Source organism: Neopelma chrysocephalum, unplaced genomic scaffold (assembly GCF_003984885.1).
Source record: "Neopelma chrysocephalum unplaced genomic scaffold, ASM398488v2 Primary Assembly neopelma1_117, whole genome shotgun sequence".
Taxonomy (NCBI): domain Eukaryota; kingdom Metazoa; phylum Chordata; class Aves; order Passeriformes; family Pipridae; genus Neopelma; species Neopelma chrysocephalum.
Window position 1 is genome coordinate 1466296 of NW_020897779.1, and position 18854 is coordinate 1485149.

The 18854-nt window shown below is 41.5% G+C and overlaps 1 protein-coding gene across 2 annotated transcripts; it reads left to right on the plus strand.

Moving 5' to 3' along the window:
- The first annotated feature begins 1894 nt into the window (after positions 1-1894).
- On the plus strand, positions 1895-18314 carry APMAP (adipocyte plasma membrane associated protein). Of its 2 annotated transcripts, XM_027697067.1 has the most exons (10): positions 1895-2048; positions 6366-6482; positions 9114-9229; positions 11058-11150; positions 13555-13671; positions 14964-15138; positions 15586-15720; positions 16104-16296; positions 16694-16849; positions 17470-17571. In XM_027697067.1, the coding sequence occupies exons 1-9, from the start codon at positions 1957-1959 to the stop codon at positions 16829-16831; spliced, it is 1176 nt and encodes a 391-aa protein (XP_027552868.1). In that variant the 5' UTR covers positions 1895-1956; the 3' UTR covers positions 16832-16849; positions 17470-17571. The 2 variants fall into 2 exon arrangements, with proteins under 2 accessions (XP_027552868.1, XP_027552867.1); XM_027697066.1 differs by lacking the exon at positions 16694-16849 and having other exon boundaries at positions 17470-18314.
- Positions 18315-18854: the final 540 nt, after the last annotated feature.

Below are 18854 nucleotides of genomic sequence, written 5' to 3' on the forward strand. Positions count from 1 at the left end.
CTTGTCCTTTTGCTGTATGTTCCTATAAAAAGTTCCTCTCTAGCTTTCTTGTAGGCACCCTCAGGTACTGAAAGGCTGTAATTAGGTCACCCCTAAGTTGTCTCTTTTCCAGACTGAGCAAACCCATTTCAGGTTTTCCTCATGAGAGAGGTGCTGCAGCCTTCTAATAATTTTTTGTTCCTGTTCTGGACCTGCTACAATGGGTCAATGCCCTTCCAGTGATGAGGACTCAAGAGCTCGATGGAGCACTCCAGGTGGAGTCTCACTAGAGTGGAGTAGATGGGCAGAGTCACTCCCTCGACCTGCTGGACACACTGCTTTTGTTGCTGCCCAGGCAAATATCAGACATCTGCTGGGAAATCTTGTGCTTTTTTCCGCTTCTCTCCCAGCACACTCTCAGGCAGGTGGCTGTGACAGCAGAGCATGCAGGAGTCCTAGGAAGGCCTTATTTGCAATGCACCAAGTTCAACTTAACATTCCAGTGTTGTTTAGGGAAAGTGGAAGCAGGTGGAAAAGATGAACATTTTTACGACAATTTTGTATCCTGTGGGTTGATATATTTTTGTAGTTATACTGGGATTACATTGCCACAGCCACACTGATTTCCATGGAATCATTTCTTATTTGTATTCCTGTAATCAGGCCAAGAAGAATCAAATTTTCTGTTTAAACCATCTCTTCATTCAACTGTAGATTTTCATGCTCTTCTAGATGAGTTTTAGACTAACTGTACAACTGTACAGATGAGGATTGCTGAAGGTATAATGTCCTTCTCGATCATTTTCAGTTTTGCATTTCCACAGATTCAGTCTTATTCACTGCTAAGATTTGCAGCTCCCATTTATTTTGGTGAGAATTAGGAATTTCTGGCCTGGCAAAGTTCCATTCCCTGAAGGCTGTGGTAAGCAGATATAAACACATGCAGAAATTGCTGTATGACTCCAATGTCCATCTTTTGTCTATAGTATCAGTTTGCTTTCAGTTTCTTGACAAAATTAAAAAATCACAAGTAGAAAAGAGCATGAAATAGTTGTGGCAACGTATAAAACTGGGAAAGCAGTAGCATCTCCTAATTTACTGGATGAGGACTTTAACTGACCCATTCTCCTTCTGTACATTTTAAAACACCAGCTGCAAACCAGTGCAGATAGGAATCCTGTGTCTAATGATAACCAGGGCAGGGAGAAGGCGAAAGAGCAGCTCTTCCCACACTAGTGTTTGCTTTTTCTTCTTAAAGATGTGCATGCAGTTCAACATTTGTTTTCAAAAGCTTACTGGGCACATACCTATCTCCTGGCTGCTGGTCTGACAGTGTGTGTCCTTGCAGAAGGCATGCTGTCAGTCATGGCACTCAAAGGTGATTTCTTAGTTTGAAGCCAAATCTTGGCTTCAAGCAGAAAAAGGAAACCCAAGTAACTTGAATATGGTGAGAGTAAGCAAAAGTCTGCTTAATCAGAAAATCATATTATGTTTGTGAGGACATTTGGTAGCACCTTTCTTGGTAGTTACAAAGAAAAGGTGATAGGAAGCACTGTTCTGCGTAAGTCTCTCCTGCCACTGAAATGTGTTAAAAAAACTCACATAGATGTCAAAAAAAAGTAATCCCAAAAAAGTTCTGTAATTGAGGCTCAGTGAATAAGAGTAACACTATGAGTATGCTAATGTACCCAAATGACAAAAAATACAAAACTTTCTTGTCCAAGGAAATAATTTTTGGCACATGCAAGGCGACTATCATAGTTAAATGCTTCTGGAAAGGTGCTCTGAGACTCCCGTGGCTGCAGGGCAGCTGCCGGCACTGCCGGTCGCGACAACGAGCCCGACGCCGGCCGAGGGACGGCCGGGGGGCCTGGGCGGGGCCGGGGCTTGGGCGTGGCCTGGGGCAGCAGGGGCGTGGCCTGGGGCGGCGGGGGCGGGGCTGCTGTTCCGGTGCGCGGCGGCGGCAGCAGCAGCGGGATGAATGAGGTGGAGGGGCTGCGGCAGCGGCGGCTGCCCCGCCCGCAGGTCATCACCGACGACAGCCCGGCGCAGGAGGCCAAGGAGGGCAGGTGTGTCCGTGCGCGGTGCCGCCCGGCGGGGCGGGCAGAGGGCCTGCTGTGACGCTGCGACTGTGGGGCCGCGGTTGGGCCCGGCCCGAGGAATATATGCCTGGGTAGTGTGCTGGGAGGAGACGGGCTCTGCCCGCCTGGTGCGACCCGGCGAGGGAGCAGCAGATCTGGGTCAGAGTGCGCAGGGAGGAGCTGGAAGGGACTGGCTGGCTGCCCCGCGGCTGTGCGGGTTGAGGCCGCATTTCCTCTCGCGTGGCTGGAGGCACAGGTTGGTGCTGGGTACCTGCGGGTGTCAGCTTGTGGGTACCTCCAGCACATCGGCTCTCCCCAGTGCTCCTGCTTCTGCTCGAGGTGGCTGACGGTGAGGAGGGGTTGGGACAGCGCCTGCCTACCTGCTTTGCCGAGCTGCAGGAAGAGTTTTTAATAAAGGAATAAAAAAAAAAGCAAAGAAAAGCAAAGCAAAGAAAAAAAAGTTTTAATTTATGGCTGTTTTCTTTTTTTTTTTTAATATAGATCTGTTTAAGTACTGTTTATCATTTGCTAGTAAGGAGTTAACAGTTATCCCATTGTGGCTTGCACAGGTTTATTGTGGGTGTGATTAAGTCTTATATCTTGACAATAGTTTAACGACAATTCTACATATGTCTGAGACAGAATAGCCATATAAACAATCTCTTTGTTTGTGGCTAAGTTAAAAAAGATTCCATTTACTATTTTCTGTTTAGGAATTTTATAAATAAAATAGCTTCACTGTAACTAAAGGTAATAGCTGCCATAAGAAAGTGGTAGTGTTTGCCTTTCATTGAGTAAGGTAGTTGATGACTTTTAATACTTTTGTTCACCATCTTTTATGTCTCTGCTGATTTGAGTACTTTTCAGATTCTTCTGTCTGCCCTTCAGAGTCATCAGAACGAAAGACTGTCTGATGGCTTGCACATATAGTCCCTATTTTTGAAGAAGAGCATAAGCATCTCTGAGCTTGAGACTGCTCCTCCTGGCTTCAGCCTCTTTTGGTAACTGCTCAAATCAGTTGAATTTCTAGGGCTCCATCCATGATCCAGAGTATTTACAGTTCTCGTGTTCTCATGTCCTGCATGAAAACAGTGGAGGAAATTCTAGGGCCTGCCATTTTTCTGGCTGGGAGCCACACCAGAAACTCTTGAGGACAGTTGCTTTTCCCTCCAGCCCAGCAGTTCTTCTGCCAAGTGGATGAGGCAGCCTCGGCTCCTAGCTAGGGTGACCCATGGTATTGTCTTGCTAGCTTACTGTATGTCTTCAAGAGCTGGTGTAATGGCTTCGTTTTTTAGTTCACAGTGACAACTAAATTGCTATTATTATAGCTTCAGTCCTGGTAAATTGCATTATTGAGATTTGTGGCTGCAGGCCGTGTAGGATTAATTATCAGAGACATAATTAACAAAGGATTTCTGTTTTGCTTTTCACTGTTGGTGAACCTTTACTTCAGTGATTCTTTCCTGTGACTTACAGTTGTCATTATTCTATATCATGTCCTTTAATAATGATTCTGAGCAGCTGACTTGTTTTTTTTTAAATTTTTGGGCTTTACTTGAATTCTTGTGGTTTCAGCAGTGTCTAAACTAGGTCTTGCAATTTGCAGGCTTGAAGTGTGAGTTTGCTTGTCACCTTATTCTTACTGACTTTTTCCTTCATTGTTAGTTCCTTGCAAGTTTGAATGAGGATCAGAAATATGACTTTTACTGAAATCATGTATTCAGGAGTTTTAATTAAGCTGTGGTAAATGAGTTCCCAATTAAGTTGACTGTGGTAGATGAGTTCCCATTCATCTTTATCTGCTTCCTTTTGTGTGAGCTGTTCTCAGCTGTCACAAAGATGCTCAGATGTCTTCTGACAGTACTTTGAATATTAGAATATTGAGGCTTCATCTTTTGAAGGACAGTGGAAAGGTAAGGTCAACAACCAAAGTCTTTGTGTAAACTTGGGGATTGCCTTGTATCTTTACCCCATGCTCTTGGATTCCAAATGTAGGGGGAGACAGACTGGGAGGTTATTGCTTCCTCAAGACATAAGCAAGAGGTGCTGAATCATTTCGATTGATTGTAAGGGCAGTCTGGCTCTTGGGAAATATGAATAGGTCAGTGCAGGCGAAAAAGCTTGTTTGAAGCAGTTTCTCAGCCTGGTCCAGCTCAGATGGAGACAGGCTTAGTGCTGTAACACTGCTGAAGTTCAGGATGGGAATGCTGCGCTCTTGAGAGCAAGAACTAAAATTTATTTTTTAATATATTCCAGAGCAGGAATACTTGCACATGCTTATGGAAAGGAAGTAGGCTCAGGTGGTTAGTACCTTAGGGGAGCTGAGAAAAATTTGGTGACCAACAGCATCAGTGCTAACAGCACTTCTCGAAACAGGCTGAACTGTCTGTCATGGCAGGCTGTCAGCATCCTTGTGGCAGTCACCTTGTCACAGCCTGGTGGTTTGTGTGGTGGCTTGTGACAGCCCGCTGAGTGCTGTGCAGGGCTGGGGAAACTGGGGCAAGACTTCGTCTGAACTGCCTACCTCTGCTGCCAGGAGAGAGGGGCTGACAGCAATTTGCCATCAGGAAAGAGATGTGATGAATTATGAATGTTCGAATTTCTATACATTGTGCATGCAAGCACTGAGTGAATCCAGGCCTAGTTTGGACCTTGCTGTTCTAGCTGATAATCCCAGAGGTTACCTTGATGCTGATATCAGTACTACAAGTACATGTCATTAGCTCCCCAGTTGTGATATTTGTGCTCTGGGCAGTAGTTCATGTTTCCTGCTGTCTGGATGGTTGGCTAATGAAGGACAAAACAATGGAAGTGGTCCAAGGATTAGTGTGGAACCATCAAGCAGTTTGTCTTTATTTAACTGATGCTGCAAGGGAACTGGCTGGCTGGGCCAGTGAATGGTTCAGAACAGCTAAAATTGTGAGAGCTGCTTCGCTAGTTCAAGACTAGAATTTGTTGAACTTGGCTCTGTGCTTTTCTGTGTGAACACCTGATTGATTTCTCTGAACTTTTTGAGAACTGTAATGGTTTAAAACCAGCTGGGATTGAGCTCCAAATAAGATGCTTCCCTTCCCCCTGCCCTCCTTTGGTAAGAGAGGGACAAAGGCAGAAACTATGGGTTGAGATAACAATTTACACACATAATGGTGCTCACGGTTATTCCCAAGACAAGGAGGAGATGCTGGATGTTTCTGCAGCTAGTTCCCCATAGCCTCCTGAGACAAAGACAAGATGGCAGATGCTCTCTGCAGTCGGCCTTCCCAGTCCCCGAGCCCGAGACAATGAAAAACAGTGATGGACAAAACCCCCCAAAGCTGGATCATCTGTATTGTGCCATGCCGCCCGCTCCCCTCAGCTGTGTTCGCCACTTCGGAGCCACGTCTGCAGCTTGGCTGTGTTCGGCAGGATTCAGCAGTGTTTGGCTGGGCTTGGCTCGACTAGGTTCACCACTGCTCCGTTCCCTGTGACTGCTGGCACTCCTGGTGGGTGCAGTCCACTGTGCTCAGCTACGTTTACTGCCTGGAGCTGCACACTCCGGAGGGATAGAAAGGGACGGGGTCCGCAGTGCTGGTCCCAGCAAGTTCCCCGAGGAAGAAATGGAACAAAATGGCACAGGTCCAGTGTACGTTCACCTTTTTCTTTCCCCTGAAACCACACCCCCCCAGGGATGACGGAAGTGGTATAGAATAGCAACCTCACCAAACCCACATGGCTCTAGGCCCTACCCCCCTGCAACTCAGACAAGAACAAAACCTAGTCTTTTCCTGTGGAAGAACAGTTTTTACTTTTTTTTGTTGTGTGCTTTGATGGGTAAATAGAAGATACTTAATTTCTTTTGTGTGCTTGGTTTTGAGTTTCAAACCAGAGTTCACTAAGTTAAGCAACCATTCATTTAACTTTCTCTATGTTTTGTTGTTTCAGTGGAACTTTTCATTCAGAATTTGTGCTGGGATGGAAACCATTGCCAAAACTGAAGATCAAGTTTAAAAAACCCCAACCAAACAACTTCACTTCCTCTGTTTCTTGGGGATTTTTGTTTTTATTTTGGGTTTTTTTTAGTCAACTGTAACTTGTAGAATGCATGAAACCTGCACGTGAAAATGCTCTACCTCATATGATGCCAGTATGCTGACCTTTCTCTTATCCTAATGTGTTCAAATTGCACCTTGAAGGTCAAGATGGTGGTTGGGCAAAAGTGTTTCTGTTTCCTCTTCTGAAGAAAATAGGCTGCTACAGAATTTTTGAGGACTGTTGCACCTGTAAACAGCTTAACATGTTAATCCTACTTCTTGTTTGGTTTGGCAGTACTTACAGCAGCAAGGTGTTCCGTGTTACCTTCTTGACTTTGGCTGCGTCTCTGACTGTGCCGCTGCTTGGAGTAACTGTTCTACTGGATTGTCCTATAGACCCTCAGCCTATAAGGTAAACTGTTGCTTTGCTTTGAAGTAAATGTTCCTGAAGCATAACTTCTCCTATGCGTTCTGTTGTTTTGTTTCAACAAACAAGAGTTAACAGCATAAAGTGGTTCTAACTGGATTAAGAAATGGGGGAGCGATTGCGATATTACCCATACCTAGTCTGTTTCTGAGCCATCTTGTGTAGTTGTGTGTCACTACTGATCATCAAAGGAGCTGAATTACATTCTTTGATTATTAATATGGAAAATTTTCTGCTATCCAAGCTGTCAGTGGAGCTTGTGATTACACATGTGTGCTCTTGCCTTCTGTGAGACAAGAACTGCAATTTCACTAAGGACCAAGCTGTACCCCTGATATTATCATTCTGTCAGAGACTGCTTATCTGAGAATGAAAATTGAAAATGGATAACCTGACTGATTTGGTGCTTTGTATCGGGGGAATCATATGATGATGTTACGTTTAAATGCAGATCTCATAAAGCAATGCAGCTAGATGTCTGGATTCATAAACATCTGAATTGAGGTCTGTGTCACGTGTAACAGTGAATCAACTACATGAGAAGATGTGACCTGTATTGGGAGTTGTGTGTTAAATGCTTTGACAGCTACCCTAGGGTGGAGTGAGGCTAATTAGCGCTCCTGGCATTTTGAAGTAGGTAAAAGTGCTCTGTCTGATAAATATTTATGATCAACTTGATAATTGCTTAATGAAAAGGAACAACAACACTGCAAACACCTCCAAACTTGAAAGAAACTGTAAATGTGGTTGGGTGATACTTAAAAGTCTTGCCAATAGGCTAGTAGACATAAGCTACCTCAATGCATATCATAGTGAAATACTTTATACTGTGATTGGATTTAACAAACCCCAATTCCCTAAAATACATTGCAACTGAACAGTAATTTTAAAAGCCAGCTGGAATAGGTTGCCCAGAGAGATTGTGCAAAAACATGTAGGAATCTCATTGGCTAATACTGAAGTAGTAAGCCACTGGAAACTATAAGGAATAATAGGGAGAAGAAAAAAGCAGATAATGATGTGTGAAACTCCCTGTGAAATTCCTGCAACTCTGTTTTATTTCAAGGTCTTTCTCTATGAGTCTGTCTTGGATAATATTGATCCCAGGGAGTTTTTTCTGCTTGCAAACACAACTGTCCAAAGTTCCCAGCAAATGAGTTCCTTATCTGAAGCCTCTTATCCTCATCTGAAACGCACTAAGCTTGGAAGAAGGGATGGAAAACAAATTTGTGTTAGCACTGTGAAGACAATTCTCCTGTAAATCTCTTCTGGGCAGGAGCTTATAACTCAGGTGTTTTTGTCACTGCAGTAATATATACTTAAAGAAAAGTTTGCTGTCTGTAACCAGACAGATAGGAGTATGTATTTTTCTCTGTTTCTGAATAATTTGTGTTGTGAACCTGTTTTCCTCAATTGTCATGGCTTTCATAGTTTCCAGTTTCAGTTGACTTTTTTCTTCCAGTCACTAAGTCTTTAGAAAGATATGTTTCACCATATGAGCAGTAGATTTGCAACGTGATTGGTGACAAATAGGTCCTGGATTCTATGAACGTGGGTAAATTTTGGAGTCAGACCTCGTCTTTTAAAGATTTTCTGGGTGTAAGGCATTTGCTTATGGTCATATAAAGGGTTATTAAAAGAAAAAAAAATCGAAAAATTATTTCAAAACTTGGCCTGCGTATCTTTAGCATACTCCTGTGAATGAACAACTTGAAATCCTTAACTCATGGAGACTGAGGGGCTTATGTGTGAGCTTTTAAGAACTTAAGGGGCTGAAACATATTCAAGTTCAGTTAAGGCTGGTTTTGGAGTCTGGTATTTTAGTTAGAGTTGTGTAGGCATCTTACTGCTTCCCTTCTCTGTATCTCTGTAGTTGGAACCCTAGTTGGCTTGAAACTGATTGTTTATGTGAAGGGCTTGCAAGATTGGACCTTATTTTGTCATTTTGAGATTGGAGTTCAATACCCTTTAAATTCATGTGCAACTTACTCCTTTGAGTTGGTCTTTCTCTAAGGGCCTGCATTCAAGTCATGACCAAGACCATATATTTCAATATGGTATGAAAGCATGTGTGTCCTAGTGTTCAAGCTACTGGAACACTTTTCCCCCTAGCTGTAAGCTGGGGGGAAATAAGTTATTTTTTCTCTGTAATGAAAGTGCTGTACATTGTCAGGTCTGAGTGTATTGTAACATACCAGGCTTTTAATTTTTAAAACTTTTTTGCTTATGAATTTGTACATATCGACTTAGGAAAAATATTCTGGTACAAACAACTCATTCAGCTGAGAAAACTGCTATTCTTTTGTGTTATGGCAATGCACAAATCCTTTGCTTTTGTGTAAGACAGGTGAACTGTTGGAGTTGAAGATGTATAGATTTCTTAGGAACACATAACTGCAACTCTTCTGATGAGCAGAACCAGGAAATTGTGATCCTTGATGAACAAGAGTCAATATTTCAGCTTGTTAGCTGTGGATGTTTTTGAAATATGCTTTATGTAAAGCATAGGTCAGGGTTGCAGGAGTTGGCAAACTAGGGAAAAAACGATCCAATATGTTGCTCAAGAATGTTTGCATTTTGTGCAAAGCATCACGGGCTCTGTATTCTGTTTTGTAGTTTGAAGGAACCTCCCCTCCTGACGGGTGTACTAGAGCCCAATATCAAGTTACGAAAAGCTGAGCGGTTATGGGAAAACCAGCTGTATGGACCAGAGTCCATTGTCAATATTGGGGGTAAGCACTGACAAAATAAGCTTTTAAAGAAGGATCTTTAAATGTTGCTCCATTGATAAGAGTTTGTTCATCAGTATACCTCTTAGATAACAAGCTCTGTAAGTTATTTTGAATGTGCAGGTTTTTGTAAAAGTAATTGTGTTAGGCAGCAAAACCTGGCTGCAATGTACTGCTTTTCTCCTCTTTCGTGAGAATAAAATACATCTTGTTGCCAGATTAAAAATCCCTGTCCTCGACTGAAAGCATCAGCAGTGTAGTCAGGGGCTACTTATGTTTGGAGGAAGTGGTCCCATTTTTCATTTGACTAGCTCTTAACTGGGAATTAATATTTACCTGCTCTTTTAATGGTCATTGCCACTGAGGAAGCTGAGTTTTGTGGTCTTCATATTTGCTTTTATGATAGAAAACCCCTCAAATTGGTAAATAACATATTTACATTTTAGTGATGTTGCACAATATCATATCCCATATTCAAAACTCCTTCATATCCCATATTCATAACTCCTAAAACTTGAATCCTTCCTCTTCTTTTTGAATTGCAAGAAATCTAACCAACACAGGTGCCATCCTGTACTTCTCTCTCACGGAATGTGTGTTCTCCCCAAATCACAAACCCATGCCACCTCTGAGCACTTTCTTAATGAGTTATCTAGACTTCTAATGGTGTGACCCTCTTAGCAGGAACATAGCATTGTGCCTCCTGAAGGAAGGATAAGGCTAGAAACTACTCTTTACATGAGTCCTTGAGTGCTTTTTCTCTGAAAGGGAAAGGGTGTGGGAATTCCAAGCAAGGCCCTTCCTGAAAATCCTTCAGTACAAGAGGTGCTCAGTATACTTTTTTCCTTCTGCTTTATCTTCTAATAAATTAGTAAAATATTTTTAAGAAATTATTTTACCCAGTAAGAAACTACTGTAAATTCCTTCCTCAGATGACACTTTTTAGCACATTGTAAACAGATATAGGTAAAAGTGATTACCTGAAGCTATTGATTCTTTTATGTTGCCTAGTTTTGTCAATCTCATTGGAAACTCTTTAAGGAAACCTTCCTGCAAGGGTTGAAATAATCAACCTGACTGGGAATAAATGTTGGAGTCTTCTTATTCCCTTTTAAAAGTGTAATTAGCAAACCTAAAACATGAGTCAAATTAGAGATGGAAAAGTTCAAGCAATGGGCTCTACTAATCTAATGGTGTTTCATTTAGTTTGGTTGTATGGAAAAGTTTGTGTTGTTTGTATTCAGTTAATGTCTTATGCTATCACACAGCTTGGCATGAATACAGTAATTTGGCAATGCTTTTGATTTGTGTGGTTGTTCAATTGCCATAGTTTTTGTAATTCATCTCCAGAACTGATACAATACGAGCATTGGCATGTGTCCAGCAGCCAACGTGGACTGTATCCGAATGAGAAGTTTTATCTAGTCAGTCTCTCATTGAAGAGTGATAAGATAAACGCAGTGTCTGACCACATTTTGTGATGATTTAGAAATTTACCCAGATGGATCAGTCCAACGACTGGCCATTAAGTTATGTTCACCTTTAACTAAGAACTTAGACCACCTGTGGGTGAAAAGCTTCGTATTCTATATACATAACTCCCAAGGTTTAAATCCTTCCCCTTCTTCTTGAGTTGGAAGAGATCTAACCAAATGCTCTTATTTGCCTTCATTTTTTCCCCTTCCATGTATTTTTCTTTTGCTATGACTGAAGAAGTCTGTCACTTCACTGTATCTCAAACCTGAATTCTACTTCACGCTAGTAGAAGGATCACGTAGAAGGATGTTTGCCGCTGTGGTTTTGTGATCAAGCTAATCAGTTGTTTTTGCAGATATACTATTTACTGGGACAGCTGATGGGAAGATTATCAAAATTGAAGATGGGGAAATACAAACAATATCCAGAATTGGCCATGGTCCTTGTGGTGAGTGATAGCTCCTGAACATAGTGTATCTGAAAATGTCTGGGTCAAGGGTATGTGTTGCTTAAACTGTGTTCAGTCTGGATTGCTCATGCAAGTGCTTATCTTCCTCTACAGAAATTTGTAACAGAAATATTAATATGTTTGTATGAATGAAGTATGAGTGGAGATAGGTACATTGGAAGGAAGAGCAGAACAGAGGACCAAAAGAATCAGAATGGGTGCTCTTAGACAACAAAGCACAGAGTTTCCAGCAGTAAAATTTAGTAATGCGGGGGGTTTTGTGTCATGACTACAAGCCTACACTCTTGTAAAGCTGCCACATGGATGACTTGTTGGCAGAAGATCCTGCAGCACGATTCTGAGGTGAAGGGCCACCCCATAAAAACTGAGGACTCCTAAACAAGTGTGAATGAATGAACTCTGAGATAATGTGTGAGTGGGAAAGATCAACTTATTTACAGAATTTTGCCTTGCATTTTGTTGTACCTATTTCCCTTCCTCTGTTTGTAAGTACAGTGGGAATAGTGGCTGCACTTGCTTTAGCAGAGATCTTGCCTGGGTCATGATGTTTTTGTTTTCTCACTGCTAAACTGGAGTTATTTCTTGTTGAATTCTACACTTCTTTCTGAGTGACTTATTTGCTTCATTTAATGAGATTTCTGGAACTGCGTGAGAAAAACTGGCAGTGGCTTGTTTATTAACAGAACCATTTCTATGGGAAGGTTAATGTTGGCCATCTCAGTAGGGCCTGGGCAGTCTGAGAAGCCTGGCTGGTGTTCACTGGGACTGTGGGTAGTTTGTTTGCAGTAGCATTGTAGAAGCTTACCTGAGGTTCTGCAGCCCTGTGCTGGTTGACAGAAGTTATGGTCAGGAGCTGTTGCTGTCCTTATTAGCTCTCATTGACACGTTCATCATATTATCTATATAATTTTATGTGGATGTTCACATGAGTAGACTGTGGACTGATTTGGAAGCACTCTCTTGGCTGCCTGACAGGTAGGACAGCCTTGGTGCTGGCAGCCAACAAAGTCTGCTGCCAGCAATAAGAAGCTGGATTTGCAGCTGCTGCTTAGGCAAGAATGTAGATTGGGATGGGTGTGAAGAATCACCTTTCTCCTGTTCATTTACATTAGACTTGTACAGCTTGAGAGAGGCGGGAAGGTTATGCTGCTCTGTTTCTTTAGGGCCAAAGTGGTAATGGGGTGCCTGGACTTTTGTGCTCCTTGAGTTGGGGAGGGAAGTGGAAATGCTGTAGCCAACTGCCTTCTCCAGAAATTTCTCAAGCTAATTTTTCAAACTGTAGATGTTCTGAACTTCTTAGCTCTTCGGGACTCAAGTATCTCCTTGAATTTGTCTAAATTCTTCAGATTTACAGTATTCCCCTTCCTCTTCCTATAGGAGTATTCAATGTCTGTACCTTGAGAAAGCAGCTATTTCATGACAATGTTGGACCTTTCCAGAAAAAGAAAGTTTTTTTAAATTAAAAATTAATTTAATTAAAAAAAACCTAATTCCACAAACCTGCAGTAAAACTGATTCTTTCTGAGAAGAAACATTTCATTAAATTCAATTTTCTGATATTTAACCCTATTTGAGGCAGCTGTTAGCTAGTTACTAGCCTGGCAGATTATATGATTCTCTCTAGACTGGTGAAAACATGGCATGGGGATATCTGTTTCACTCACACCTAGAAAAGTAGGAATCTTTAATGAAGGTATGTGCCATATGTATGCCACAGAGATTTTTAAGCTACAGTTTGACCCAGGTGCCCACCAAGCTGCTCTATCATTCCCCTCCTTAGCAGGATGGAGGAAGAAAGGAAGACAGAAAAAAAACCTCTTAGGTTAAGATATAGACAGTTTACTGAAACAAAAGCAAAGGTCACATATGCAAGCAAACGAAAAAAAAAACCAAAACCCTCAAATGTTTTATTCTCTACTTCCCATCAGCAAATGATGTCTGACTGCTTCCTGGGAAGCAGGGCCTCGGCACATGTAGATTGCTTTGAAAGACAAATGTTGTAAATAATGAATGCCTCCCCTTCCTACTCCTTTCTCTTAGCTTTTATATCTGACCTAATACCATATGGTGTGGAATATCCCTTTGGTCAGTTTGGATCAGCTCTCTTGGTTATGTCCCCTCCCAAGATCTTGCCCAGTCCCAGCCTACTGGAGAGGGGAATGTTGGAGAGAGCATTAATGCTGTGCCAGCACTGCTCAGCAGTAGCCAAAACACTAGTCTGTTATGGACACCTTTCTAACTGCCAAAGCAAAGCACACCACTGTGAGGGCTGCTGTGGGGAAAATGAACTCCATCTTACCCAGATCCAATACACGTATGTAGGTAGCCAGAATGCCTTGTATTTATTTCTATTTGGAAAACCATTTTAAAACTGTTTCCTAAGGAACCCGCGAAGATGAGCCAACGTGTGGAAGACCACTTGGCATCAGAGTTGGGCCAAATAACACTCTTTTTGTGGCAGATGCTTATTATGGACTCTATGAAGTTGATCCTGATACAGGTATGACTTTTCTGCTCAGAAGTTCCCTTCCACTGACAAATCTGGGCTTCATTTGCAGTTTTGCCAGACACTGCAGGCCAGAAAACAATGCCTGTCTTCTTTGTAAAGTGATTTGTAGCTGTCTGGATGAAATGAGTCATGCGAGAACTTGATATTTATTTTCCTGTAGCAGTCACTTCCTCTCTGTATGTCTGTCTGGATCAGAGTTACTATAACTTGTCTTCTGGTGTTACATATTTTTGGTTGTCAAAATTGCTACCTCAGAACCCATGAATAAAACTCTGTGTAGCTGTTTCAGTTTTCATAAAAGGAAAGAAAAAAGATTGTTGTTACATAAACTTTTTGTTGTTTTTGCTGTACTTTTGTTTCTGCCTTGATCTTGCTGTGGTAGTGAAAAGCTCGTAACTTCTCTGTAACCCAAATCTACACAAAGTGAAGAAAGATGTATTTTGGTGCAGCTGAAGATGATGTGGCTTGTTCCTGCTGAGAAAGGCACTGTTGCATTGTGCTTTTCAATGTGTCCCTGAGGCAGATCTCAGGGAGCTGTTTAGGAGCTGTGCTGTCAGAAAGTGATAGTTGGTTTTGTGTAGGGTTGATTTTTCTGTCAGTTTACCTCTGCACATTGGCTTCCGGTGGGGAGAGGAAGGCTGGCCAAATGCCAGGTGAAATTTAATAGAAGGATTCAGACTGTGTTGCCCTGGGAGGGTATGATCAAGGTCTCCCATTTGGATGGCAGACAGCTGTCGTCATAGCTCAGTCATGACAAAAACAAGCATACAAACAAACCCAAACCCTGTACCTGAAGATGACTTCATTAGATTTTGGTTGATTTTTAGAGATTTGACCTTAATAATTGGCCTGGTAATATGTGGCAGAGCAGTTCAGTGGACCTGCTGATGTTTTAATGCCTAGAAAGTATTACTCTTTGTTCCTACAGGTTTATAGGGAGAGAAGGAGTAGTGATCGGCTTGCCTGCATCCTTGCCTGCATCCTGCTTGCCTGCAGGTTGGGACCTGAGTTTGCACTTTGTTTCATATGAGCTTCAGAAATGTGAAAATTTTGGCACTTATCAATAGGGAACATCATCTACTGTTTCAGTTTTTCTGGAGAGTATTTTCTCCCAGTCTTTCATGTTGAGTTGTTCCATTACAGGCCGAAACCTTATTGTTTAATGAAGAGGCAGGAATTGAAAAAAAGCAAACTGAATTTCATGTTAGTATTTACTAATTTCTAAAGCAGGACATACAAAAGCTTGTCTTGTGAGTCTTTTTTTTTGTTTCTTTTGTAACCAGGTGAAACAAAAATGCTTGTGTCAACCAAAACAGTAATTGAAGGTCAGAAGTTGTCATTTGTAAATGATCTTACAGTGACCCGGGACGGGAGGAAAATCTACTTCACTGACTCCAGTAGCAAATGGCAAAGACGAGACTACTTATTCTTGATTATGGAAGGCACAGATGATGGGCGGCAAGTATCTCTTCCCTGATGCATTTGACTTACTGTAAGCTCAGTTGTAGGAATGGACTTCACTGCTTCCTTGGTCTTCAAATTTTTTCTCCTTATAAACCACCTGTGCAAACAGTGCACTGCCCAGGAGAGGGTGAGAGAACGTGTGGATGTTGCTAAAGAGACCTGCAGCAAAATAAATGAAATTCCTCTTTTTCCTTCAAGAGGACTTGCATGGAACATCTGTTTTAAAAGTGAAGGTGTTAGCATTACCTTCAGCTCAAATCCTTCACAAATGCTGCCAGTCTCAAGTGGCTTATTATTTCTTCTGTGTTCATAAACAAAGGTTTCCTGGCTATTCTGCCTTTTTAACTTCAGTGAAGTGCATGTGAGAAAAGATGGAATGCCTGGAGAATGAAACAGACATGAATAAATATTTGTCTTAACTCAAAAATGCTTTCTTTTTAGCCTCCTTGAATATGACACAGTAACAAAAGAAGTGAAAGTCTTAATGGTGGGCCTGAGATTTCCCAATGGTGTGCAGCTCTCTCCTGCAGAAGACTTTGTCCTGGTGCAGGAGACAACCATGGCTAGAATCAGGAGGTGAGTATGACTTCACTGAATTTATTACCAATCTCTGTTTAGAGATTGTTTAAATAAATGAGTGGAATGACAGAAGAAATCCTACACTTTATTTATGCCTTGTTATAAGTGACAGAGAAGGCGGCCTTCCTCGATACTTGATTTTTTTTTTATTTTACTGTAAACATCTGGCATGCATAATCTTTCCATCGTGGGCTCCTTACACATAGTGGAGTAAGCTGACTTTTTTTCTGGTGCGAAGAGTGTGGCTGTGCTGTATTTCCCTGAACCCAAGTAATGAAAAAAACCCAACTGTTTTTTGACATGAAATAATTTTGGGACTTTTATTTGTTATTTAGGACATCTTAACTCAAGCAGTCTAATCTACTATCTATAACTTTCAGGTATTATGTATCTGGGCTGATGAAAGGTGGAGCAGATATGTTTGTTGAGAACATGCCTGGTCTTCCAGATAATATCAGGTTAAGCAGCTCTGGAGGATATTGGGTAGCTATGGCAGCTGTCCGGCACAATCCTGGATTTTCTGTGTTGGATTTCTTGGCTGAAAAACCATGGATTAAAAAGATGATATTTAAGGTAAAAAAAGAAAAATTAAAAAGAATTTTTTTAAAAAATCATCTTTAGTATAGGAATGGAAGTGCTAAATATTTGTTTTTTGTGTTTCTTCCTCTTCACAGGAAGACTTAAAAAAATGTTTAGTGTTGTGCTTAAAACTGTTGTTGCTTTCCCCAGGTAGAACAGTTCTTCATATTCATAGGTAGTAAAACAGTATATTCTGAGTTGGAAGGGACCCACAAGGATCATCTAGTCCAACTCTTAAGTGAACGGCCTCTACGGGGATCAAACACGTGACCTTGGCACTATTAGCACCATGCTCTAACTAGCTGAGCTAATCTGCATTCTGTAAAACTAACATTTGCTTCTCTGAGTAGCGGGTAAACATCTCTTAAGTTGTCTTCCATCTTGATCTCAGGAAAGAGAAGGTACTATCTCTACTCTAGCCATGCAGCAACACAGGATCTACATTTGGATATGTGAAGACTTCACCTTTGTACCTGAAGTGCCTAAAATACTTATTGGCAGGTGTCTGAGGAGCATTTGGGAAGTCTGACCTGTTCTAATGACTACCCTAGGCATCCTGGGAGACAGTGTGTATGTTATGGATGGTGTTGGGTGACATTTTGTTCTGATTCAATATGCCTTTTGTTGTGTCACACCCTGAGGATGAGGATGAGCAAGAATAAGGGCTATCTGATGCTAAAGAAACGGCATGGTGCTTTTTGAACAATACAAAGACATAAAAATACTTCTTATGTCCTTGAAAAAATAAAAATCAACAAGCAGTGTTTAGAATGGAAGTGCCATTTCAGCTAAACAAGCTCTGTGCTGTCCCTGTCTCTCCTGGTACAGTGCAGGAGCCTTAACAAAAAATGATGCTACGGGCAGCAGAGCATGATGGCTGCTTGGCATCAGCTGCACCAGAATAAGCTGATGTGTGGGCAACCTTTCAGCCTAGCTCTGGAGTAGAGTAAGCTTCTGCTGGTTGTTTTGTTTCTTTTCAAGTTGCCTTTTCACATATTAATGCGTTAACCCTGTGTAATAGTCTTTACTCAAATTGTGTGCTTATGTTCTTAGCTGCTTCTTCCAAGGAGTGTGGAATGGTCTTTGCCTGTATAAATGGCTGAGGTATAATTGTGGAGAACAAAATCTTTTGTTAATTTTCTGTTTTTTCTTTTCTTTTTCTTTTAGTTGCTGAGTCAGGAAACCGTGACAAACTTTGTGCCCAAATATAGCCTTGTTGTTGAACTTACTGAGACAGGATCCTACAGAAGAAGCTTTCATGATCCCAATGGAGTGATGGTAGCTTATGTTAGCGAGGCCCATGAACACAATGGATATCTTTACCTGGGTTCCTTCCGGTCTCCGTATATTTGCAGAATTAATCTTCAGCATGTTTAACTGTTCATCCATGATGAAGTCCCACTGTCCTATAATATTCCAGAGGTACAAAGGAAGCATATGCTTGAGGCAGTTTGTGACCAAGGACAAAAAGTGAAAGATAGTCTGTTAACATGCAGTAGCACTGTTGCCATAGGAAAACATACAGCTTGCTGTACCTGTTCTCTTCCTTGGTTTGACTGCTCATGTTTTGGAGTTGGTGTGCATAATTGTTAATATCTGAGGAGTATGGTGGGGCATCTTCATTCAGTTATTTGTTCCTCAGAGAACTCCACTGCTTTTCCATGCCCAGCCCTGCGTGGAGTCATCTTAAACAGACATCATCGTGTTGCCTTTAATGCAACTGTATGTCTTCTTACACTGGAAGGATTTGTGATGTATGGAATTTAATTATGTAATATTTGAATTGAAGATGATGGCTTGCATGTGTTTATTTCTGTTTTAGAACCTGCTGTTTAGGATTACAGTATATATTCTGATGTCATACCATGGTGCTGTGGTAGAGGCAGCAACATCCAGAAATCAACAACATGCCTAGAAATTTAGTTATACCATTGGGTTTCTTCAATTCCAACCTGTGTAAGTAACATTAGACACTACAATTAGCTGTTAATCAAAACCAAATTTCATCGTTACCTGTGGACTCCTCTGTTTCTTTATAGCATTGTGATCAGATGATGAATGAAAGCTGCATTTTCTGTGTTATTAAGGGCTAGTTCCAGCAGGTTTAAAAAGGGTCATATGTAGTATTTCTTCCATGTTTATCAGGTCCTGTAAGTCTGCTGTTGATTATCTAGAGGACCATTCCTGAGAGACATGTGAAAGAAGAGGACCAGCTGCAGGAATCCTCTTCAACATGCTTTTTATGGAGAAATGGTAAAGATTTTGGGGAAGACTGGTGTCTGGAGATGGATGTGGCCTCAAAGGGCCCCTGTGTAAAATCTAGTAATGGTGGATAAGGAAGGCTGTGGTGGAAGATTTTGGAATGCAATAGTAGCTCATGGATGCTTTCTGTCATTCCGGAGGGAATGATATACTTCCTCTGTTAACTGCTTGGTTAACTGTTACTCTGCTTGGTAAATCCAGAGAATGCTTTTCTGTCAACTGTTGAAAAGGAAAACCTGTGCCATTACATTTTGTGGCTGGAGAGGCTGGCAGCACAAAGGAATTCCAGC

What these genes read in the sequence shown, in the direction of transcription:
- APMAP (XM_027697066.1), top strand. Translation starts at nt 1,957, where the DNA reads ATGAATGAGGTGGAGGGGCTGCGGCAGCGGCGGCTGCCCCGCCCGCAG. An exon ending in AATTGGCCATGGTCCTTGTG is followed by an intron (nt 11,151 to 13,554) that starts GTGAGTGATAGC and finishes CTGTTTCCTAAG; the next exon opens with GAACCCGCGAAGATGAGCCA. An exon ending in GAAGGCACAGATGATGGGCG is followed by an intron (nt 15,139 to 15,585) that starts GCAAGTATCTCT and finishes CTTTCTTTTTAG; the next exon opens with CCTCCTTGAATATGACACAG.